Source organism: Pelophylax lessonae (genome assembly GCF_965119305.1).
Source record: "Pelophylax lessonae genome assembly, chromosome: 1".
In the NCBI taxonomy this organism is placed as follows: domain Eukaryota; kingdom Metazoa; phylum Chordata; class Amphibia; order Anura; family Ranidae; genus Pelophylax; species Pelophylax lessonae.
In genome coordinates, this window is record NC_138768.1 from 33,006,880 (window position 1) to 33,033,116 (window position 26,237).

General features: G+C 48.3%; 1 protein-coding gene across 1 annotated transcript in view; it reads right to left on the bottom strand.

The window, feature by feature from the left end:
- The window catches only part of UNC13B (unc-13 homolog B), a 703,803-nt gene that overhangs the window by 19,419 nt on the left and 658,147 nt on the right, over nucleotides 1-26,237 (bottom strand). The window contains exons 30-33 of the mRNA XM_082256386.1: nucleotides 25,297-25,374; nucleotides 14,202-14,290; nucleotides 10,401-10,553; nucleotides 7,625-7,748 (exon numbers count right to left, since the gene is read on the bottom strand). Coding sequence (XP_082112512.1) covers nucleotides 7,625-7,748; nucleotides 10,401-10,553; nucleotides 14,202-14,290; nucleotides 25,297-25,374 — 444 coding nt within the window. The remainder of the gene's footprint in view (nucleotides 1-7,624; nucleotides 7,749-10,400; nucleotides 10,554-14,201; nucleotides 14,291-25,296; nucleotides 25,375-26,237) is intronic.

Genomic DNA, 26,237 nt, shown 5'->3' on the forward strand with positions numbered 1-26,237 from the left:
CCCAGTGACTTAATGGTTTAAAAAACAGTCACATTTCCAGTTGTGGATCAAACAGAGCCCAAGATGGAAGCTTTCTTGGCTGAAAAAGATAGGAGGGATTAGTTCTGCTTTAAGACCTATTTAAGAGCAAAAACCAGAAGACACCTTATTAGCCAGAAAAGTCTCTTCAGTGCCTCTCTTTAATTTAGTTTCCTTGACTCTATGGCTAAGCTCTTCCAACTGCCATTCCACATCGTCCAATTGCAAATCGTCCAGGAAAAGCAGAAGCTAGTGGAGCTTAGCCCTGAATTGGGCCCCTAATAACAAAGGAAAACTAAGTCAAAGATGTACACAAAGGTGGCTTCTGTGGCTAAAAGAGGAAATAAACACTTTGCTGTGTCTACTTCTAGGCAGGACTTTGACTCTTAAAAGCAGAAAATACTCTGTTCTCCACCAGATGATAGGCCCAATTCATCAAACGTCATGTTAATGCTTACAGTGGTTGTAAAACCCTTACATATGCCCAGTGAAGTGACTGGACCTCAGGTGATACACAGAGATGTACAAAGCATTGTACATACAGTAAATTGTACCCGTTTATCTGCCGTCCTCTCTTCTCTACATCTGTTCAAAGTCCATCATTTATACAGCCTTTCTGAACTTTAGAAGGCAAGGGGCAGAGATCTGATGTCACACGCTGCACAGCACTAAGTGTAATCTGAGACCTGAGTGAAGGGAATCCCCCCCTTTACACAGTCTCATAGGGAAACATGTACAGCTGAGACTGCAAATCACATGCTGTGTGCTGGGGGGCCCCATCCCCTGGGATTCCTTGGTGCCCGCATAAAATGCCAGAAGTGACTCATGCAGATAGAAGAGGGAGGACAGAGCAGACAGGATATACACCAGGTGCTTTAGATTGAGGTAAGTACACACTATATGAGGATATATATTATTTATTTATTTTAGAGGTTTACAACTACTTTAGGTAAAATAAATTGTGCTTAAGGCATACCAAAGTGGCGTCTCAGTCAATATTATTGTATGTCAGTTTAGCATGCCTTCAATCCCATTGTAGTGTGATGAAGCAGAGCCAATAGCTTCTTCTACTGAACATTTACAATATTGCTAAAATTTTGTGGACACCCAACTATTACATCACCATCGCCCATAACATCTACCTATATTGCCAATAGTATGTAGAGCCCCCCTCCACCGTCTGAGTTTGTTTAGGTGTTGCCATTGAAGGCCATTGTTAATACTACAGCATACAAAGACATCTTAAAACAATTGTGTATTTTAACCCTACTGAATGATTACAAGCCAGGTCTTCTCATGCACCATCAGAATCTGACCTCACAAATGTCCTCCCAGATGGATGGGTACAAATTCCCACAAGCACATTCCAAAATATTGTGGAAAACTTTCTCTGAACTGTGGACAATTAAGAGCCACAAAGGAGGATCAACTGCATAACACCACCCATGGTTTTGGAATATGGTATCCAACAAGCTCACACAGTTATGATGGTCAAGTGTCTAGAAGAGTTTGGCCATATAAAAGGTATTTTGAGAAATGTATCCTAAGCTGAAGCAATTAGCGAGTACTTCAATCTTCCATAAGTAGAAGTCCTATGGGTAGAACTCCCACGGGTAGAACTTCCACGGGTAGAACTTCCACGGGTAGAACTCCCACGGGTAGAACTCCCACGGGTAGAACTCCCACGGGTAGAACTCCCACGGGTAGGACAATATTGAGTACACGTAATAACAGTTGACATCTCGTTTGTGGCTGCTCTTCAACCACAGTGCAAAGCCTTTTAGGTAAGGAAAAAAAATCATGCATGTCCGGGATACATTGGGATCTTCACCAGACTGCTATATTTTCATGTTCTGCTAAAACCAGTATATGAAGGGAAGTCTGGCACACACAATCCTTGACCATGTAAGGACAAGTTTGTCAGGGTGATGATGGAGGTGTCTCCAGGGACATTGGCTAAACGATGGACAACAGATTTAACCAGAATTACCCCAGGAGGGACAGATTTTTCAGCAGGATGACTGTTCACTAATGGATTTTTACTACTTGGGATGAAAGAGTCGGGTGATGCAAGCTATGTCAGGGTACGGAAGGAAATTCAAAAGCTTAAACATCAGCAATTCCCGTTACAGAAAATTTCCAGACTGCTTAAATATCACTACAAGTGAGCATTAAAAACTAAAGAAACCCAATCAGGTTTCCCAGTCAAAGCAAACACAGGGTCGCTTTAAAGCCCCCCCCATTCACCTGTCCTTGAAAAAACCCAGTACTTCCAACGATGCAGAAGCATGTGACCTTCTCCCCTTCCTCCCATTAGGCAGTAATTGGCCAATTGCCCGGGCATGAACTGTCGTGGGGAGGAGAGAGGGTCATTAACCCTGTGTAAGCTCCAGCAGAGATTGGACTTAGTGCTCCCTAAGTAAACAGGGCAGTGTGGGAGCATGTAGAAGGTGCATTGTGTTGGGGATTTGGCTATCAAAAGAACCTGTCACTGAATGGGCGACATATTCCAATATTCCTCTCTCCTGCCTGTCTGTGGAGAGATCTGGGAAACTTCCTCCCACAACACTCACTCAGGACTGTGGGTAGGACACCTTTATAAGGACACCCTGTCTTCCTCCTGGGTTAACAATGGCTCCATCTGAAGCACTCATAGCAAGCATTTCTCAGGAGCGCCATGAGTGTTGAAGGGCTTTTTGCAGTGAGTGACCTTTGTACATATGCAAGGTTAGAACATGGGCCTTTTGGCGGGTAGTTGTGTTTGTTGCACAGACACAGGGGTGATGCCTCCCCCCAAAACTTACCATCATCTGTCAGACACACAGCAGGACCCAAAGAAAAGGGAAAACAAAGTAAGAGAGGCTTTGTGCAGTGTATCCACTCCTACCCTCTGTTGACCATCTCTCAGATGACCTGTATGTACGGGAGGCATCTCAAAAAGACCATGGAAGACCAGAACTCTGGTATAAACAAAAGCTTCTACAATTTCTAAATGTCCAACTGCCTAGCTTTCTACATATAACTTTCCACCAGAGGTCAAACACCACCCCCCCCACACACCTCCCTTCCCATCTAAGTCAGACTTACAGCTTTGCCATCAACTCATGCTCCCTATTGACGCAGAGCTCTAGCTCTTACTCAGCATGTTGGGCATGGGCATGTTGAACCTCAGCAGAGAGACCACTGCTTCCACCTACAGAACAAAGTCTTTCTCTACAGCAGTGGTCCTCAACCCTGGCCTACAGGGCCCACTAACAGGCCAGATTTTCAAGATAACTGAAATACATCCCAGGGGATATCATTTGCTGCTCAGTGATTGCAGTACTCTAGTCTGCATCTCCCCAAGGTAATACCTAAAATCTGGCCTGTTAGTGGGCCCTGTAGGCCAGAGTTGAGGACCCCTGCTCTACAGCACGCTTGGCTTTTTCTACTCAGGATGGGACTGCTTTCTGCAGGACTTTATGCATCCGGTACATGCATGTTAAGCAGATATAAGCAAATTTGGTTGGGCTTTAAAGGAGACCTGTAATGAAATAAAAAAGCATGCTGCTTTGGTGGAAAACGTTTAAAATTCGAGTTGCCTGGCTGGTATCCAGTGGCTTCACTATATTCTTAGAACAACTACTTTGTGACCTCCTGGCTACATTTACAAACTTCTATGCAATTGTTTAACCATCCCTGGTCAGATGGCATGGTCTGATCAAAGCATTACTCCAATGGCTCCATATTTTGAGAGGTCATGTGCCCTTAGGAGCTGGGAGACAGGTTGGGCTGCAACAGTCAGACTTCAGGTGACCCCCCTTACCCTCAAGCTGAACGGTCTTCTTCAGACCACGTAAGTAAAGCAGAAAAGGGGCCACATACAAATCTTACTTACGCGATACTCTAATTATATAACAATTGAAGACTAAATATTTAATCCTGTTGTGACTTGGTCTCTTTAACCCCTTCACGATGGCGTAACACATATATGCCGCCTCCCGGAAGTGGGATTTTTCCCGTGGGGCTGCATATATATATATGCGTATCTCCCTTTATGCTGGGAGTGTGCCGCACAGCGCACTCCCAGCACAGAGACCAAGCTCAACCTGAGAGCCCCGGGCCTCGTACTAACGATCGCGACCTGGGACTGTCGGCTGCGGGTCACCAGATCACTGTGATAGCCTTTGATTGGCTATGACAGTGATCAGTTACTGTGAGCCCGCCCCTGTGTTTATTTCCTCTTCTAAATGAAGAGGAAGATTCATTGCATCTTCTTCTTCTTGCAGGAGAGGAAAATGGAAACAAACCAAAGTGTTAAAAAAAAAAAAAAAAAATATATATATATATATATATATATATATATATATATATATATATATATATATATATATACATATATATATATCCTGAGATGGAGTAAATGGAATAACTTTGTCTGTTCAAAGGAGTGTGATTTGTCAGAATAGAACTTGAGGAGATAAAGAGCCTAAGTAATAACAGATAAAAATAGAAAAATATTTATATACATGGAAGTTTTTTCCATTTTTTCCCTAATGGATCCCTTATCGCCTTCCCCTCTTGTCCCTACCCTCCCCTCTTTACCCCCACATGCCCCCCCCCCCCACATCCCCCATTTTTTTTTTTGTCTGTTTGTTTGTCATGTCTCATTTAGTTTTGTTATACTAAGTCTGTCTTTATGATTTGATGTGGCTTTTGTTCCATATATAAAAGAAAAATGGATGTCATAGCGTATTCTGATATAAACAATCATCTAGGATAAAAAATGGTCGAGATAGAACAGATCCAAGTAGATGAAATGGTAATTTGTATTATCATTTTTTCCTTGTTGATGATAAATGTGGTGATGATTGTAAACTTTGTAATTAATTATAATAAAGAAAGTAATTGAAAAAAATAAAAAATCGGTCGTGTGACGCTGTACCCAAATAAAAAATTGACGTCCTTTTTTTCCCACATACAGAGCTTTCTTTTGGTGGTATTTGATCACCTCTGCGATTTTTATTATTTGCGTTATAAACAAAAAAAGAGCGACAATTCTGAAAAAAAAACAATATATTTCACTTTCTGCTATATAACATTCCCCAAAAAAAAAAATACTAAAAATAGATTATTTCACCACCACCGAGTGAAACAGTCTCTTTCACTATATAATCAGATTGTCACTGAGCAGTGCGGGGTGTACCAAGATGGCCGTTGCCACCTTCTACATCTTCTATATTTACTATATTACAATAATAATAGAAATGTAATCTCGTTATTCAGTCTATAAGGTGAGTTTACTGCTAAAATAAATGTAAAATTCAAGACTTGGGTGTAAGAAGATGTCCGCAGCTGCTTCGTGTTCTGTCACATTAGGAAACTAATTGGAACGCATGGCGGCCATGTTGGAACGCATGGCGCATGCGCAGTAAGTTCTAGTTTTTTTGGAATTATTTATTACAATTGTTATTTTTTCACAGGACAGGAAAGCCTGCAGCGCTGCGGGAAGGGGGAGGGGGGGATCAGAAGCAGGCAGAACAGGGAGGGGGGTCGGTGTCGGAGAAGCAATTACAGTAACGATGCCCTGTGTCTGTGTCTCTCCCTGCAGTAGCTGAAAGCTGGCAACAGGGGAAGAAACTGGCTTTCAGCTGCTGCAGAGAGCCGCACAGGGCTTCCTTCTGTAATTGCCCCTCCACACGACCGCACCGATTCCCCGTGCTGATGGGCCCCCCTCTGTGCCCGGGCCCCTACAGGAGGACTGGTGCTCCCCTCTATCAGTGGCCCTGCTTAGGCATGAAGGGGGTAAATTCTCCTGAGCTGTGTGGCCTGCCCCGGGGGTCAATGCTTAGTATGCACGTATGCCCCCATTCATTCTTATGGCTGGGCTGTACTCATGGCGGCCTTCAGCTTTCCAGAGGAGTATAGACCAGCAGCAGGAATAAAAAGAGCAGCAGTGGGCACACTTGCCAGGTACAGTACCCGACCTCGTGTGGGGTGGTGGGGCTAAATGTGAAGCCGTCCTTTAACCACTTTACAACCAGCCATGTAGCCCTACGTCGGCTGACTTTAAGTGGTTGTACCGGGATGATAGATAGAGGCATTATCCCGGTACGGTTTTTTCGAGTCGGCGGTCGGCTTTCCAGCAGTAATGACCGATGCTCGGGAGCCGCTCGATCGTTACCCCGGCAAGTAGGAGGGGACATTCCCTCCCCCCTTCCATGGCTCTGCACGGGTCTCCCGTCCCACGAGAGACCCGAGCACCCAGCCGGCATGTCTGCCGGCTGGATGGAGTCCCAATCTAAGCCAGATGCGGCTTAGATTGGGTCTCCGATGACGTAACCCGGAGGCGGCGTCCATGACGTCACATCCGGGTTACTCGGCTGCTAAAGGCGGGAGATTCAAAAAGTGACAGTACATATTCAAAAATGCAGTTTTTAATACATGGAAGTGCAGTGGAGGGGTTTGGGGTCTTTTAGACCCTTGATCCCTCCATAAAGTGTACCTGTCACTGCATATTACTGTCACAAGGGATGTTTACATTGCTTATGACAGCAATAAAAAAGTGATCAGATTTTTTTTTTTTTTTAAAAACCTGTAATAAAGTTAAAAAAAAAAATAAAATAAATAGGAAAAAAAATAAATAAAATTTTAGCCGCCCCCATCACTGTTAGCTCGCGCACAAAAAAAACGTACACGGAAGTTGAGCAGCGAATGAAATCGCTGTTCAAACCACACGTGTGAGGTATCGCCGCGATCGCCAGAGCGTGAGCAATAATTAAAAAAAAAAAGAGCTACACTCTAACTCTAAACTGGTAATGTTAAAAAATTTAAAATCGTCGCCTATGGAGATTTTATTGACCGTATTTTGTTGCCATTCCGCGGGTGTGCGCAATTTTAAACCGTAACATGTCGGGTATCTATTTACTCAGCGTGACATCATCTTTCACAATATACAAAAAAAAAAATGGGCTAACTTTACTGTTTAGTTTTTTTAAATGCAGTGAAATTAGATTTTTCAAAAAAAAAAAGGCGTTTGAAAGACCGCTGCACAAATACCGCGTGACAAAAAATATTGCAATGACTGCCATTTTATTCTCCAGGGTCTTTGCTAAAAAATATATATAACGTTTGGGGGTTTTAAGTAGTTTTTTAGCAAAAAATACAGATTTTAACTTGTAAACAAAAAGTGTCAAAAATAGGCCCGGTCTTAAAGTGGTTGAGTTCAGTCCGTTACATACCTGGAAGGGCCAAAAAAAAAAAAAAAAAACTAAAAAAAAAAAAAACTTAACCTCCGGTATCTCTTTGCTGAACCCCAGAGACAAAGAAATCACCCAGGTAAGTCTCTGCGTGATGTGAATGCAGCTGTTGGCGCCGTGCCAGGCAAACCCCCTTCTCTGCCATCTCAGAGTCCCAGCTGCAGCTTTGTCCTGACTCGGCATCCCCGGCGATGTGCAGAATTGCTCACATACCAGAGGATGACCCGTCTCGGGAGAATTTCTATTACATAAGACCCCCAGCTGTGTCTGCAGAAAGATCCTGCACTGCTGGGTACTGGACAGATGGGGGAGGGGGCACAGCAAGCTTTGGCAGCATGTCAACCCTGGCCCAGGGAGCTGACACTCACCGACTGGTCTGTAAGAGGTGGCAGGACAATCATCTTCTCCATCGTGTTCATCACCACCCGCCACAGATCCTTCAGAACGCGTTTCAGCACCGTCTTCTCGCACACTGTGGCGAATAGCGTCAGGCTGAGGAGAGAGGAGGATGGGTCAGCTTCTACATAATATGATCCTAGGAAAATCTGCACTGCGGGGGGTATTTTGTGAGGGGAAATATATGAAATAAAAGGTTTCCTTTCATGCACGGAGAGAATACATTATTCTCTCATGTGTAAAAGTCTGCATTGGAAAGAAAATAGTCACAGTCAGGATTTTTTACAATGGGAATGCGGGGGAACGCAGTTCCAGCACCTCCAACACTGACTTTATGTAACGACAAGGGGTGCTGGGGGATCTACTGTTGCAGGGGGAACTATTCTTGCTGGGGAAGTATTTTTTTACTGGCGTGGATGCACTGTTCCTGGGGGGGGGGGTGTCAGTCGTTTCTCAGAGTGATCCGCTTTTGAGGTAGAGATCTATTGTTTCTGGCAGCTTGGGGGTCTTATTGATGCTGGGGGATATATTATTTCTGGTAGGAGTCTAATGTTGCTGGGGTGGATCGTTTGTTGCTGATCGGGGGGCTATTTTGTTGCAGAGGGTCTAGTGTTGCTGGGGGATCTGTTGTTGCTGGTGCATCTAGTGTTGTCTGGGGAAGTCTATGTTTTTTTGTGGGGGATCTACGGTTGCTGGGGGTTCAATCGTTGTTGGGAGGGATCCACTATTGAGGTAGAGATCTATTGTTTCTGGTAGCTTGAGGGTCTTATTGATCCTGGCTGCTGGGAGATCTATTGTTTCTGGCAGGAGTCTAATGTTATTGAGGGGGTATTTTGTTGCAGAGGGTCTACTGTTGCTGGGGGAATCCAGTGTTACTGGGGGGGGGGGGGAGATCTAGTTTTACTGGGGGCAATCTAGTGTTGATTGGGGGGGTGTAGTGTTGTTGGGTGGGATCTAGTGTTGCTGTATTGGATATCTAGTGTTGCTGGGGGAAACTAGTGTTGCTGGGGGGGATCTAGCGTGGCTGGGGGAAATCTAGTGTTGCTGGGAGGATTGGTTTTAAAGCTTTTCGTGTTATCATTAGTAAACTCTATACAAAATACTTAGCACCACAAAATTATACTTTGTTCTCTAAAAGGGGCAGCACTGGAAGGTGGGTGGGGGGGGTGGAACCAATGGACGGTGCTTGGAGGCGGGTAGGAGGTGGAACAAATGGATGGTGCTTGGAGGTGGGTAGGGCGTGCAACCAATGGACGGTGCTTGGAGGCGGGTAGGGGGTGGAACCAATGGATGGTGCTTGGAGGCTGGTAGGGAGTGGAATAAAGGGTGCTTGGAGGCGGGTAGGGCGTGGAACCAATGGGCGGTGCTTGGAGGCAGGTAGTGGGTGGAACCAATGGACGGTGCTTGGAGGTGGGTAGGTGGTGGAACCAATGGAGAGTGCTTGGAGGCGGGTAGAGGGTGGAAACAATGGACGATGCTTGGAGGCGGGTATGTGGTGGAACCAATGGATGGTGCTTGGAGGCGGGTAGGGGGTGGAACCGATGGATGGTGCTTGGAGGCAGGTAGGGGGTGGAACAAATGGACGGTGCTTGGAGGCGGGTAAGTTGTGGAAACAATGGATGGTGCTTGGAGGCGGTTAAGTGGTGGAACCAATGGACGGTGCTTGGAGGCGGGTAAGTTGTGGAACCAATGGATGGTGCTTGGAGGCGGGTAAGTGGTGGAACCAATGGATGGTGCATGGAGGTGGGTAAGGGGTGGAACCAATGGATGGTGCTTGGAGGCGGTAAGTGGTGGAACCAATGGATGGTGCTTGGAGGCGGGTAAGTGGTGGAACCAATGGATGGTGCTTGGAGGCGGGTAGGGCGTGGAACCAATGGACGGTGCTTGGAGGTGGGTAGTGGGTGGAACCAATGGACGGTGCTTGGAGGCGGGTAGTGGGTGGAACCAATGGACGGTGCTTGGAGGTGGGTGGGTGGTGGAACCAATGGATAGTGCTTGGAGGTGGGTAGATGGTAGAAACAATGGACAGTGCTTGGAGGCGGGTATGTGGTGGAACCAATGGATGGTGCTTGGAGGCAGGTAGGGGGTGGAACAAATGGACGGTGCTTGGAGGCTGAACCAATGGACGGTGCTTGGAGGCGGGTATGTGGTGGAACCAATGGACGGTGCTTGGAGGTGGGTAGGGGATGGAACCAATGGATGGTGCTTGGAGGAGGGTAGGGCGTGGAACCAATGGACGGTGCTTGGAGGCAGGTAGTGGGTGGAACCAATGGACGGTGCTTGGAGGTGGGTAGGTGGTGGAACCAAGGGACAGTGTTTGGCGGTAGGTAGAGGGTGGAACCAATGGACGGTGCTTGGAGGCGGGTAGGTGATGGAACCAATGGACGGTGCTTGGAGGTGGGTAGGTGGTGGAACCAAGGGACAGTGTTTGACGGTAGGTAGAGGGTGGAACCAATGGACGATGCTTGGATGCGGGTAGGTGATGGAACCAATGGACGGTGCTTGGAGGTGGGTAGGTGGTGGAACCAAGGGACAGTGTTTGGCGGTAGGTAGAGGGTGGAACCAATGGAAGTTGCTTGGAGGCAGGTAGGGGGTGGAACCAATGGACGGTACTTGGAGGTGGGTAGGGGGTGGAACCAATGGATGGTACTTGGAGGCGGGTAGGGGGTGGAGACCAGGAGTGACTTGGAAGGGGGACAGCACCTGCACCTATTACCTGAGAAGAAAAGCCCCGGTCACACTACTCACTTGCCATCCAAGAAGTCCATCAGGGGGCGCAGTACATTGTCGGCATCCTGTGCCACGGTGTTCCTGGCGTTAGCTGGTACATTGCCGGTGCCCTTCACATGGCCGAGAATCTCCGACATCTGTTTAATACATTCATCTATCCGAAACTGAAAGCTGCAAAACGCAACACAGGGAACGTCATACAAGGAAATCACATATAATACAGCAACATTCCATATACCCTGCAGCCTGGGTCATGTGACACCTATACAGACCATATGCACTGGGTCATGTGACATCATCACAGACAGTACACTCTGCACGCTGTGATATCCTTTATTCTAAGACAATCATTAGGCTGGATCTGAGTTCTATACCCGCCATGACAGGGAGAAGGAAGAGGCCTGCGGTCAGTGCGGTGATGGATTCTCTCTGACACGAGCTGGATGTGCCTGTGCGGCCCGTCACTACAGATCCTGGATGGACGGCTGACGGTCGCAGTGTACAGCGGTCTGGAATACCAGTGTGGGGGAAGTTCTTCCATATACACTATACAATCTTCCCAGGTATATAAAGCAACCTTATTGAACTGCAGCCCGGTCCCTTATTTATTGTTCATTAAAGTCACGTCTGATCCAACACTGACAAGGTCAGCAGAGAGTTTACTCAGGGGGTAAAGTGAACCTGTTTTCAGAGCTCCCTCTTCCAGCAGTGACTCATCAGCTCAACTCCTGCTCCCCCTCTCAGCAATGACTCAGCCCTCGAAGCTTAAGGCTCCTTTCACACTTGTGAGACCTAAAAAACATGCGACTTGAAGCAATGCCTGTGCAATTTAGAGGTCTATGGACCTCAAGTCACATCAAAGTCAGACCAAAGTAGTGCAGGGACCATTTTGAAGTTGCACAGATATGAACGGAACTCATTGGAAATCATGGAGTACTACTTGTCATGTGACTTTGTAGTCCCAAGTCGCAGGGGCCTAATTCACCCCATTCCTCCTCCTCTGCAGAGACTCAGCAGCTCAGCTCTCCTTGCTTCACTCTACTAGCAGCTCAGCTTCGCCTGCTTCCCCTCTTAGCAGATAATCCTCAGCTCAGCTCCCCCTCCCAAGTGTGACTCATCGGTTCAGCTGACTTTATTCCTTTCCTCCTAGCATTGACACCATGAGCAGAGTGTTTTTTGCTCCTCCTCCTTGCCATGACTCAGTAGTTTGGCTCTCTTTGCTCCCCCTCTTAGCAGTGACTCAGCAACTCTGTTCTCTTTGCTCCCCCTCCCAGCAGTGACTGAGTAGCTCAGCTCTCTTTGCTCCCATTCCAAGCAGTGATTTAGGAGCTCCTCTCTTTGCTCTCCCTCCCAGCAGAGAGTCATGAGCAGAACATTTTCTGCTCCTCCTCCCAGCAGTGACCCAGCAGCTTCATTCACTTTGCTCCCCCTCCCAGCAGTGACTCAGTAGCTCAGCTCTCTTTACTCCCACTCCCAGCAGTGATTTAGGAGCTCCACTCTCTTTGCGCTCCCACCCAGCAGTGACTCATGAGGGGAATGTTTCTCTTCCCAGCAGTGACTTAGCAGCTCCGTTCTCTACGCTCCCCCTCCCAGCAGTGACTGAGTAGCTCAGTTCTCACTGCTCCCATTCCCAGCAGTGACTCAGGAGATTCACTCTTTGCTCCACCTCCCAGCAGTGACTCAGTAGTTTTGCTCTCTCTGCCCCCTCTGCCATCAGTGACTCAGCAGCTCTGCTCTTTCTGCTCCCCCTCCCAGCAGTGACTCAGTAGCTCAGCTCTTTTTGCTCCCACCTCCCAGCAGTTACTGAAGGGCTCAGCTCTATCTACTCCCTCCTCCAAGCAGTGACTAAGGCCAGGTTTAGGCTAAAATGAAGTGCGTGTTTCCCCCACCGCATTCAAAATGCACTGCAGTTGTGTTCTGCAGCATGTGTCAATGTTAAGTTAAGGACAACCCAAACGCAGTGCGCTTGTCTGCATTGGATTGCATGGTACAAAAGTACAATGCTATTCGGGTTGCAGTGCATTTCCAAAAGTAGTGCATTTGATGCAGTGTGATTTATGCCCATTCAAAATGAACAGGCTCACATCGCACTACATTGAATGGCAGGAATGCACAGCTCGTTCCTGTGCAATTCGTAGTGACAATGGGGGCGAAGCAGCTCAGCTCTATCAGCTCCCCCTCCAAGCAGTGATTAAGAAGCTCAGCTCCACCTCTCTCCCAGCAGTGACTCTGGAGCTCAGCTCCCCCCTCTCTCCCAGCAGTGACTCTGGAGCTCAGCTCCCCCCTCTCTCCCAGCAGTGACTCTGGAGCTCAGCTCCCCCCTCTCTCCCAGCAGTGACTCTGGAGCTCAGCTCCCCCCTCTCTCCCAGCAGTGATTTTGGAGCTCAGCTCCCCCCTCTCTCCCAGCAGTGACTCTGGAGCTCAGCTCCCCCCTCTCTTCCAGCAGTGACTCTGGAGCTCAGCTCCCCCCTCTCTCCCAGCAGTGACTCTGGAGCTCAGCTCCCCCCTCTCTTCCAGCAGTGACTCTGGAGCTCAGCTCCCCCCTCTCTCCCAGCAGTGACTCTGGAGTTCAGCTCCCCCCTCTCTCCCAGCAGTGACTTTGGAGCTCATCTCCCCCTCTCTCCCAGCAGTGATTCTGGAGCTCAGCTCCCCCTCTCTCCCAGCAGTGATTCTGGAGCTCAGCTCCCCCTCTCTCCCAGCAGTGATTCTGGAGCTCAGCTCCCCCTCTCTCCCGGCATTGATTCTGGAGCTCAGCTCCCCCCTCTCTCCCAGCAGTGACTCTGGAGCTAAGCCCCCCCTCTCTCCCAGCAGTGACTCTGGAGCTCAGCTCCCCCCTCTCTCCCAGCAGTGACTCTGGAGCTCAGCTCCCCCTCTCTCCCTGCAGTGACTCTGGAGCTCAGCTCCCCCCTCTTTCCCAGCAGTGACTGGAGCTCAGCTCCCCCCTCTCTTTTTTAAGAACAAAAAAATGTTTTAAGTATTTTAGAACAACATTCAAATGACATTTATCAAGTCATCGAAGGTAGCGAGAATTTTTGTGAAAACTTTCATACGAAGACTTACTAGTGTATAGCCAGCTTAGCTCAGAAGCTCAGCTCCTCCTCCCAGCAGTGACTCATTAGCTCAGCTTCCCCTGCTCCCCCCTCTCCCAGCAGTGACTCGGCTCAGCTCCTCCTGCTCCCCCCTTTCCCAACAGTGACTCATCAGCTCAGCTCCTCCTGCGCCCCCCTCTCCCAGCAGCGACTCTTTAGCTCAGCTCCCCCTTGCAGCAGCGTCTCTTTAGCTCAGTTCCTCCTGCTACTCCTCTCCCAGCAGTGACTCTATAGCTCAGCTCCCCCTTGCAGCAGTGACTTATCAGCTCAGCTCCCCCTTGCAGCAGTGACTCATCAGTTCAGATCCTCCTGCTACTCCTCTCCCAGCAGTGACTCTTTAGCTCAGCCCCCCTCCCAGCAGGGACTCAGCTCAGCTCCTCCCTCTCCCAGCAGTGACTCTTTAGCTCAGCTCCTCCTCTCCCAGCAATGACTCTTTAGCTCAGTTCCCCCTTGCAGCAGTGACTAATCAGCTCAGTTTCTCCTGCTAATCCTCTCCCAGCAGTGACTCAGCAGCTCACTCCCTCCTGCTGCTTCTCTCCCAGCAGTGACTCTATAGCTCAGCTCCCCCTCCCAGCAGAGACTCAGCTCAGCTCCTGCTGCTTCCCCCCTCTCCCAGCAGTGACTCTTTAGCTCAGCTCTCCCTCAAAGCAGTGACTCCAGCCTTTCACATATTCCTCCCTTCTTCCTGCACCTTCCCTCCTCCTCTATCGCCCAATCTCTGCCCACTCACCTGTTTCCAAATACTGCACTCAGCTCATCCAAGACATTGTTCAGCTTCACCTGGAGCTCCTTCAGCGTGTCGCTGGCCTCGGGATCCAACTAGAACAGAAAACAAAGAATGAAGATCTGATTATCTACCATGTCAGCTCGAGAGGTTTATCTGCCTGTCACTACATCACTGCTGGCAGTGCAAACCACACAGAACCCAGGGAGCAAAACCACATCGAACCCAGGGAGCAAAGCCACACCAAACCCAGGGAGCAAAACCACATCGAATCCAGGGAGCAAAACCACACCGAACCCAGGGAGCAAAACCACACCGAACCCAGGGAGCAAAACCACACCGAACCCAGGGAGCAAAACCACACCGAATCCAGGGAGCAAAACCACACCGAATCCAGGGAGCAAAACCACACCGAATCCAGGGAGCAAAACCACACCGAATCCAGGGAGCAAAACCACACAGAATGCAGGGAGCAAAACCACACCGAATCCAGGGAGCCAAACCACACCGAATCCAGGGAGCAAAACCAGAATTCAGGGAGAAAAACCACACCGAATCCAGGGACCAAAACCACACCGAATCCAGGGAGCAAAACCACACTGAATCCAGGGACCAAAACCAGAATCCAGGGAGCAAAACCACACAGAATCCAGGGAGCAAAACCACACCGAATCCAGGGAGCAAAACCACACCGAATCCAGGGAGCAAAACCACACCGAACCCAGGGAGCCAAACCACACCGAATCCAGGGAGCAAAACCAGAATCCAGGGAGCAAAACCACACCGAATCCAGGGAGCAAAACCACACCGAATCCAGGGAGTAAAACCACGCCGAATCCAGGGAGCAAAACCACACAGAATCCAGGGAGCAAAACCACACAGAATCCAGGGAGCAAAACCACACCGAATCCAGGGAGCAAAACCACACCGAATCCAGGGAGCAAAACCACACCGAACCCAGGGAGCAAAACCACACCGAATCCAGGGAGCAAAACCACACCGAATCCAGGGAGCAAAACCACACTGAATCCAGGGAGCAAAACCACCCCGAACCCAGGGAGCAAAACCACACAGAATCCAGGGAGCAAAACTACACAGAATCCAGGGAGCAAAACCACACCGAATCCAGGGAGCAAAACCACACAGAATCCAGGGAGCAAAACCACACAGAATCCAGGGAGCAAAACCACACTGAATCCAGGGAGCAAAACCACCCCGAACCCAGGGAGCAAAACCACACAGAATCCAGGGAGCAAAACTACACAGAATCCAGGGAGCAAAACCACACCGAATCCAGGGAGCAAAACCACACCGAATCCAGGGAGCAAAACCACACCGAACCCAGGGAGCAAAACCACACCGAATCCAGGGAGCAAAACCACACCGAATCCAGGGAGCAAAACCACCCCGAACCCAGGGAGCAAAACCACACAGAATCCAGGGAGCAAAACTACACAGAATCCAGGGAGCAAAACCACACCGAATCCAGGGAGCAAAACCACACCGAATCCAGGGAGCAAAACCACACAGAATCCAGGGAGCAAAACCACACCGAATCCAGGGAGCAAAACCACACCGAATCCAGGGAGCAAAACCACACTGAACCCAGGGAGCAAAACCACACCGAATCCAGGGAGCAAAACCACACCGAACCCAGGGAGCAAAACCACACCGAATCCAGGGAGCAAACCCACACCGAACCCAGGGAGCAAAACCACACCGAACCCAGGGAGCAAAACCACACCGAATCCAGGGAGCAAAACCACACCGAATCCAGGGAGCAAAACCACACTGAATCCAGGGAGCAAAACCACCCCGAACCCAGGGAGCAAAACCACACAGAATCCAGGGAGCAAAACTACACAGAATCCAGGGAGCAAAACCACACCGAATCCAGGGAGCAAAACCACACAGAATCCAGGGAGCAAAACCACACAGAATCCAGGGAGCAAAACCACACCGAATCCAGGGAGCAAAACCACACCGAATCCAGGGAGCAAAACCACACAGAATCCAGGGAGCAAAACCACACTGAACCCAGGGAGCAAAACCACACCGAATCCAGGGAGCAAAACCACACCGAACCCAGGGAGCAAAACCACACCGAATCCAGGGAGCAAACCCACACCGAACCCAGGGAGCAAAACCACACCGAACCCAGGGAGCAAAACCACACCGAATCCAGGGAGCAAAACCACACCGAATCCAGGGAGCAAAACCACACTGAATCCAGGGAGCAAAACCACCCCGAACCCAGGGAGCAAAACCACACAGAATCCAGGGAGCAAACCCACACCGAATCCAGGGAGCAAAACCAGAATCCAGGGAGCAAAACCAGAATCCAGGGAGCAAAACCACACCGAACCCAGGGAGCAAAACCACACCGAATCCAGGGAGCAAAACCACACCAAATCCAGGGAGCAAAACCACACCGAACCCAGGGAGCAAAACCACACCGAATCCAGGGAGCAAAACCACACAGAATCCAGGGAGCAAAACCACACCGAATCCAGGGAGCAAAACCAGAATCCAGGGAGCAAAACCACACCGAACCCAGGGAGCAAAACCACACCAAATCCAGGGAGCAAACCCACACCGAATCCAGGGAGCAAAACCACACCGAACCCAGGGAGCAAAACCACACCGAATCCAGGGAGCAAAACCAGAATCCAGGGAGCAAAACCACACCGAATCCAGGGAGCAAAACCACACAGAACCCAGGGAGCAAAACCACAGAATGCAGGGAGCAAAACCACACAGAATCCAGGGAGCAAAACCACACAGAATCCAGGGAGCAAAACCACACAGAACCCAGGGAGCAAAACCACAGAATCCAGGGAGCAAAACCACACAGAATGCAGGGAGCAAAACTACACAGAATGCAGGGAGCAAAACTACACAGAATGCAGGGAGCAAAACCACACAGAATCCAGGGAGCAAAACCACACAGAATCCAGGGAGCAAAACCACACAGAATCCAGGGAGCAAAACCACACCGAATCCAGGGAGCAAAACCACACCGAATCCAGGGAGCAAAACCACACCGAATCCAGGGAGCAAAACTACACAGAATGCAGGGAGCAAAACCACACAGAATCCAGGGAGCAAAACCACACAGAACCCAGGGAGCAAAACCACAGAATCCAGGGAGCAAAACCACACCGAATCCAGGGAGCAAAACCACACCGAATCCAGGGAGCAAAACCACACGGGACAGTTTGCCACATGCTGGAGGACTCCGTCACACCACTGTGTCCAGCAAGACACAAGACTGCTGGGGACATTCTACTTCTGGGAAAAGCGACGAGCCAATCACAGCAGCAAGACACTAGACTGCTGGGGACATACTACTACTGGGAAAAGCAATGAGTAGATCAACCAGCAGGACATTAGATTGCAGGAAACATTCTACTTCTGGGAAAAGCAATGAGTCAATCACACCAGCACGACATTAGATTGCTGGAGACATTCTACTTCTGTGGAAAGCAGTAAGTCATGCAAATCGGCAAGACAGACTGCTAACTGAGCTTTGGTGTAACATGTTTGGTGTAGCATGTAGCATGTTACAAATAAAGTCAGTCTGGTGAAGCCCATTCATCTTTGGTACTAGTAGGACATCTAACCATGCTGATTGGCTGCTTGGGGCACTATGGACAGTGCCTCCTTTGGGTACTATGATAAGAAAAACTGCTCAGTATGAATGTAAAGCAGGCTGTTTCCAGGCTTCACACAGGGTTAAACTCTATTTCCAGCCGTCTCTTTGATTGGCTCCCCTGGGCACATTTCAAGCTTTGGCCTCGATTGTGTGCACGACCCCATCTCTCCTCCACAGCCAGACGAACGCCTTTATGCCGGATTTAACGAGCTAGTTACCGCAACAGAGAAGATTCTGACAAAGTGCCCGAGTCTGGCTCCCCGCTGGAGTCATCCTAACGACCCCTGGGTGGAAGAGTTCAGGAGCCGCCAGAAAAATTATAATTTTAGACCGAGCTGAGAAGGGCCACAGAGCAGGCAACTGGGGGACACAAAAGCCATAAAGACTGGTAATTATATATTTGGGGGCAACAATGAAAAAGACTGAAAGGTAGTTTCTAGAAAACTAGCAAAAGACACGGCAATAAAACGCCACCAATGTTGTGGTCGAGCAGGTTTATTACTCATCGGAATTCGGCTCCTATCTGATTGGCTGCTGTGGTGTAATAAAACCGGCATCATCAATGGTATCTTTTTATTATTGAATTTAGTTTTAAATTTTGGGAATTCCCGACGTTCCTGACATAACTACTTTTTTGGGTTTAGGCCAAAGGCATGAGTGACAACTTCTTCTTTGCACCTGCACTCTGCCCAAAAATGTACCGTACCGTGCCCACTGAGGACAAAGTAAAGCTGGGTGTACACTATTAGAATTTCCTTCCACATTTTTCATTGGAAGAACGTTCATTTGGTTTTCTAATAAATGGTGGGGGGTCAATTCGACCATAGTGGCAAGAAAATTTGAAGGAGCAGGATGGAAATTTTTTCTTGAATGTACAAATTTCTAACCGTGTATATGGTTTTCGTCCATTCATTCCAAAATCGAATGTTAAAAAGCAAAACGGAATTTTGAACTACTTTTGAGTAGTTCTGAGGTTTTCCTAAGAGATTTCCTCAGAATTTTTTCAAAAATTTTCCATAAGATTTTTTGGAAGACTTTCCGCAAGAATCTTTGTAAGAATATCTACTAGTCTTTACCCAGCTTAACAGGTTCATTTAGTAGCCCACCACCCCTGCTGCTAAAACTTATCCTGCCCCCCCTTTTTTTCCCCCCTTTTAGTATTTCTCCTCACCCAAGGCTGGCCCTACCATGGGTCCCACTGGGTCCAAGGCAGCACTTGGCAGCAAATTGACTCCCAAGATTTTTTTTCCAGCAGTTTTGTGTGTCATCAGTTTGTGGCGCGTTATGGGTGTCATTTCCCCATCTCATACTACTGCCTGTAGTGCAAACTGATGAGTATGAGGGGGTGGGCGCGGCAGACACAGGAGTGACAGGAGGACCGAGGACAGACAGCGGGTGTTTGGTGGACCAGTCCAATGGGGAGTTATGGAAGAAGATAACAGTATATATGATTATTTCAAAATTTTATATTTATATAAAATAATGGATGAAGGAGCCTTTGGGTGGGTGTATTTTTTTTTTTTAGGGAGGGGGGGGCAGCATTTCATTCTTGGACCCAGGCAGCACAATGTCTTGGGCCAGCCCTGTCCTCACCTCCACATAAACCATCCCACTATGTCCAAACCTCATTTGCAATCTCTAATTTCCATACCCCTCTTCTCTCTCCCATTTGCAAATAGCGTATTGCCACCCACCCTCCACCTCTGAAGGTCACCATACTAGGTGCGATAATCTCCTCTCCGGGACAGGCCAGGCCAGGCCAACCCAGAGATGATAGAGGCACCAACCTCGCTGGTGACTGTGTACACAGGGAGATCGGTTCTCCCAGCACAATCAACAGCACTCCGCAGTTGGCCACATTAGGAAGCTCTTTAAAGCAGCAAAGATTCTGACAAAATTCCCAAGCCTGGCTCCCCCCTGGAAACAACCTAACGGCACCTGGAAAGGAAAAATTCAGGAGCCCCTACAAAGCTTTTTTTTTTTTTTTTTTTTTTTTTAGACAGAGCTAAGAAGGGCCACAGAGCAGCCAGCTGGGGATCACAAAAGCCACAAAGACTGGTACCGTATTTTCCGGCGTATAAGACGACTGGGCGTATAAGACGACCCCCCTATTACATGATCTACCGGTAATATTTATACTTAGGTTACCTTGGAGATATTATACTCGGCGTATAAGACGACCTCCCATTTTTGGGGGATTTTTTTGAGGTTCAAAAGTAGTCTTATACGCCAGAAAATACAGTAATTATAGCTTTGCAGGCAACAAGGTCACCATACTGGGGGTGATAATCACCCCTCTGGGCCAGGCCTACCCAGAGATGGTAGAGAAACCACCAATCTGCTCTGGTTACTGTCTACACAGGGAAATCAGTTCTCCCAGTGTAATCAACAGCACTATGATATCAGTGTGACAGCTGTCTCCTGCTGGTAAGGCAGAAGCTCACCTTTCAGCATATGTGGGGGTAAAACATGTTAGAAAAATGGGTTGAGCGGCTATCTGCACAATAAAGCTAAGTAGGAGGAGGAAGGAGCAGTGGGAACCTACATGTACGGTATTGTTCCTATTGCAAAAGAGAGGTGAAGGTCTCAGATATTTTACTGCCACCCATGCATTGCGTGTTCTGCAGGATATCAGAGCAGTGTTTGGTAATGTGCCAAAAAATACTGGTTGGTTTCCAATGTTGATTCTTCTGTGTCTGACTATAGAAAGACATTGGAGCAGCCTTTCTCAACCTTTTAACACACAGGAACCCTTAAGACAATGTTCAAGTCTTAAGGAACCCCTGCTAACAACTTACAGCTCACAGTACATTAGCGTGATGGTCACTGAGAAGAATGTGTGTTCGGAAATGTGCCATAAAAATACTGGTTGGCTTCCAATGTTGACTCTTCTGTGTCTGACTATAGAAAGACATTGGAGCAGCCTTTCTCAACCTTTTAACACACAGGAACCCTTAGGACAACGTTCCAGTCTCAAGGAACCCCTGCTAACAATGTACAGCTCACAATACATTAGTGTGATGGTCACTGAGAAGAATGCTCCTTACATTGGTAGTCATTGGGAAGAATTCCCCTTTTACAAATATTGGTAAAGTTGGGAATTTAGCTGAGATGCAGATGTTGCTCATTTTAAGAACTATAAGAAAAAGTGTGTAGCGCCAAAAGTAAATTAACAAGGAAATGTGAATACAGTACAATTAAAATAAAGTCCAAAAAAATGCTAAAGTGAAAAAAAATGTATATAGTTAAGTTCAATCTTGAATGAAACGTTGCACATTGCTTAAGGAACACCTAGCAACCTCTGGAGGAACTCATGTTGAGAAAGGCTGCTTTAGCCAATATTATGACCATCATATAAAGTGCATTTGGAAAGTATTCACAGCGTTTCACTTTTTCCACATTTTGTTATGTTACAACCTTATTCCAAAATTGATTACATTCATTATTTTCTTCAAAATCCTAGACACAATATCCCATAATGACAACGTGTAAGAACTCTGTTTCAAATCTTTGCAAATTTATTAAAAATAAAAACAAAAAAAAAAAAACCCATGTACATAAGTATCACAGCCTTTGCTCAATACTTTGTTCAAGCACCTTTGGTACCAATTACAGCCTCAAGTATTTTTGAGTATGATGCTATAAGCTTGGCACACCTATTTTTGGGCAGTTTCTCCCATTCTTCTTTGCAGGACCTCTCAAACTCCATCAGGTTGGATGGGGAGCGTCGGTGCACAGCCATTTTCAGATCTCCACAGAGATGTTCAATTGAAGTCTGGGCCATTCAAGGACATTCACAGAGTTGTCCCGTAGCCACTCCTTTGTTATCTTGGCTGTGTTTTTAGGGTCGTTGTCCTGTTGGAAGATGAACCTTCACCCCAGTCTGAGGTCCAGAGCGCTCTGGAGCAGGTTTACGATGTCTCTGTACATTGCTGCATTCATCTTTCCCTCAATCCTGACTAGTATCCCAGTTCTTGCCGCTGAAAAACATCCCCACAGCATGATGCTGCCACCACCATGCTTCACTGTAGGGATGGTATTGACCAGGTAATGAGTGGTGCCTGGGTTCCTCCAGACATGACGCTTGCCATTCAGGCCAAAGAGTTCAATCTTTGTTTCATCAAACCACAGAATTTTGTTTCTCGTAGTCTGAGAGTCCTTCAGGTGGTTTTTGGCAAACTCCAGGTGGGCTGTCATGTGCCTTTTAATGAGAAGTGGCTTCTGTCCTGATTGGTGGAGTGCTGCAGAGATGGTTGTTCTTCTGGAAGGTTCTCCTCTCCACAGAGAAATGGTGGACCTCTATAAGAGTGATCATCCGGTTCTTGGTCACCTCCCTGACTAAGGCCCTTCTCCACCTACTGCTCAGTTTGGCCGGGTGGCCCGCTCTAGGAAGAGTCCTGGTGGTTCCAAACATTCTTACATTTACAGATGCCGGAAGCCACTGTGCTTATTGGGACCTTCAATGCTGCAGAAATTTCTCTTTTGTTCATTGACAAACACAGCTCCTAATCTTCTTAACCATTGGGTTATGCTGCCTCCTACAGGAGTAGAACACTAGGCAGAAAAAAAGTCTGGCTACGCCTATGGGCAGTCCCAGGGGGTATACTCCCTCTCTCTGCTATAGGTATTCAGTTTTTTTTTTTCTGCCTCGTCAGGAGCAAGAACCTCGTTTCTTGCTGGGATCTCTGGTCCTGGCAATTTTTTTTTATAGATAGAAATTCTTCTCCTGGTTTTTTCCTGTGAGATCTACAATCAACTGCCAGACTGGGCAACGGGCTGGATAATCTAGATCCAGTGGTCACCCCAGTCTGGCCAGCGAGCACATGCATACCTCAGCGCCGCGCTAGGTCGGCTGTGACATAGCCACACTAGACGGGGGCTAGCCGCGAGGTAAACGCCTCACGAGGTTGCATACAGCCCGGTCTCGGCCTGAGTCGCAGTGTTCCTCCTGGCCAACAGCCCACCCATTTCAATGGCGAGGGGTGGTTCTGTCTGGAGCGTTGCCTGCCTGGTTCCTGGTATAGTGAGTAGCTGTCCCCCCTCTCCCCCTTGAGGATTTTGGGGTAGACGTGGGCCGCTCCTTGGGACATTCAGACCCCCAGGTTCCCCACCTTCCTGTCAGGCACCCCCCTGAATCTGTCCCCCCATCCTACCCCCCCCCCTATGGTGGGGCTGTGTGAGTGGTCTGGTCCACCTCCTCGGGTGGGGGGCAGGGCACTATGCTGGCGACCGGACGGTCGGCTGTGCAGCGGGGGGGAGGGGTTGTACCGGGTGTGGGCTCCTGCCAGGGCCCCCCGTCGTTGTGCCTGGGCCTGTCCTTGAGGCCTAGGGATCCCTCCTGGGTCACTAGGAGCCTTGTGGTGCTGCGCAGAGCCGCCATTTTGCTGTAGCCTGTGTGCTCAATGCACGGTGGCCATGTTTGTATAGTCCTGCGGCCATTCTGCGGTGGTCGGTCATTGAAAATAGCAGCGGCCAAGACTGCGGAACCCTGTGGGTGGCGATTTCGGCTGCAGGAGCCCTCCTCATCCCCTGGTGCTGACTATTGGATCTTTTCACTTCCTGATCGCCGCACGTGGAGTGCAGATTATCCTTGTGGCTGCAGGTGCCTGTTTCTACTGGGTGGTGAGTTTGGTGGGGTCATCTCCCTCTCTGCTCAGGGATCACTTGGTGCTTTGTGCCTGGTGACCGGGTGGTGTTGCCAGCGCAGTGAGGGTTGTCCCTTTGCATATTTTTACACTTTTTGTGGGGTCCCCCTGGTAACTCATGGAGTCATGGAGCACATCTCCCCATCTGATCCCCTCTCTGAGGCTGTGGAGCCCTACGGGTCCCAACCATCCATCAATGCACCGACGTCAGTCTTGGAGTCCTTTGTGTGCCGGATGAAGGTGGCTTTCAGGCGACGGGCTAGCAAAAAGCACCCCCCCCCCCGCCTTCCCCTGCCTCATCAGATCCTGAATCTGATTCGGCCGCTGCGGACGTGGGTCTCCCTGCTGGGTCTAAAGTTGTGGAGAAGTTTAAAGCAGGGTTTGGTTATAAAAAAATATCCCAAGCTTTGAACATCTCACAGAGCCCTGTTCAATCCATCATCCAAAAATAGAAAGAGTTTGGCACAACTGCAAACCTACCAAGACATGACCGTCCACCTAAACTGACAGGCTGGGAAAGGAGAGCATTCATCAGAGAAGCAGCCAAGAGGCCCATGGCAACTCTGGAGGAGCTGCAGAGATCCACAGCTCAGGTGGGAGAATCTGTCCACAGGACAACTATTAGTCGTGGACTCCACAAATCTGCCCTTTATGGAAGAGTGGCAAGAAGAAAGCCATTGTTGAAAGAAAGCCATAAGAAGTCTGTTTGCAGTGTGTAAGAAGCCATGTGGGGGACACAGCAAACATGTGGAAGAAGGTGCTCTGATCAGATGAGACCAAAATTGAACTATTTGGCCTAAGAGCAAAACGCTATGTGTGACAGAAAACTAACAATTCACATCACCCTGAACACACCATCCCCACCGTGAAACATGGTGGTGAGCAGCATAATGTTGCGGGGATGCTTTTCTTCAGCAGAGACAGGAAAGATGATCAGAGTTGATGGGAAGATGGATGGAGCCAAATACAGGGCAATCTTAGAAGAAAATCTGTTAGAGTCTGCAAAAGACTTGAGACTGGGGCGGAGGTTCACCTTCCAGCAGGACAACGACCCTAAACATACAGCCAGAGCTACAATGGAATGGTTTAGATCAAAGCATATTCATGTTTTAGAATGGTCCAGTCAAAGTCCAGACCTAAATCCAATTGAGAGTCTGTGGCAAGACTTGAATATTGCTGCTTACAGATGCTCTCCATCAAATCTGACAGAGCTTGAGCTATTTTGCAAAGAAGAATGAGCAAAAATGTCCCTCTTTAGATGTGCAAAGCTGGTAGAGACATCCCCAAAAAGATTGCAGCTGTAATTGCAGGGAACGGCGGTTCTACAACGTATTGACTCAGGGGGGCTGAATACTAATGCACGCCACACTTTTCACATATTTGTAAAAAATGTTAAAAACCATTTAGCTTTTTCCTCCCACTTCACAATTATGTGCCACTTTGTGTCGGTCTATCTATAAAATCCCAATAAAATACATTTCATTTTTTAGTTGTAACATGACAAAATGTGGAAAATGTCAAGGGGTATGAATACTTTTCAAGGCACTGTAATTGGTGTCAGTGGTTACTTATGTGAGAGGCAGGAACTGCCCATTTCTCAAGGAACCCCTAAGAAACCTCTGGAGGAACCCTAGTTCCATGGAACCCTGAATTGAGATAGGCTGCATTGGAGTGTATGCTCACCAGGGCAGAAACTGATGGGAATGGCTCAGTGCTTTCTGTGACGTACCGGGGATCATGTCAGAGCTACAGAACAAAGTCATATATATCAAATACTTGATGAGATTAATTTTTCTGATACCTCCTTTCCACCCATGGCTTCAAACATCTTCTCTAGTTGTACCCGGAGCTGCTGGACGTTGTTCATCAATATGCAGGGCTGGGAAGAAGAGATTGTATTAAGTATTGTGGGAGCAATGACAATATAATGTAATAATAATAACAGTAACCATCTGAGCTCTATTGCAAGTATTAGAGCTCAACCAAGTGACATCATTAAAGGGGACCTGTCGTGAAGGAACGTGGGATCTGTCCATTGGCCATTCGTTTGTGAAGCTACTAACTTGGGCCATCATTTTTATCTTTGCTTCGTTAAATACTAAGTCGCTGACTAGGGATTGAGTGGATCGCCGATATGCACTTTCCCCGATATATCGGAATTGACCACCAAGGTGACAGATATTGCATATATTTCGGGAAAGTGCTTGTACCGGAGAGATGCCTGCAGCTAGAGGCATCACCCCGGTACTGGCGTCCACAGCCAGCGGTCGGCTGACTTGTGATGACAACCTATGCGGCTGAGAAGCCGCTCGGCTGTCATTACAAGGAGCGGGAGGGGACGTCACCCCCCCCCCCCCTCCGCCATCTGTGGCTCGCCCAGGTCTCCTGTCCCACCGGGAGACCCGGGCAACCATCCTGCATGGCTGCTGAAGAGAAGACCCATTTAAAGCCGCATTCGGCTCTGATCGGGTCTCTGTGTAAAAACCCGGAAGTGATGTCATGACATCACTTCCGGGTACTGGTGCCAAATTAAAAAAAATTACAGCATTCAAAACAGCCAAACTTGGACAACAGTAAAACAGCCCTCCACAACAGTACCTGTCAAAAAAAAAAAAAAATGTAAATGTCAATATCGGCCGATACCGATAACCAAAATATCGGTATCAGTATCGGCAATAAAAAAAAACTAAATCGGTCGATCACTATCGCTGACCTGGAGTGTGCAGATTGGACACATCAACT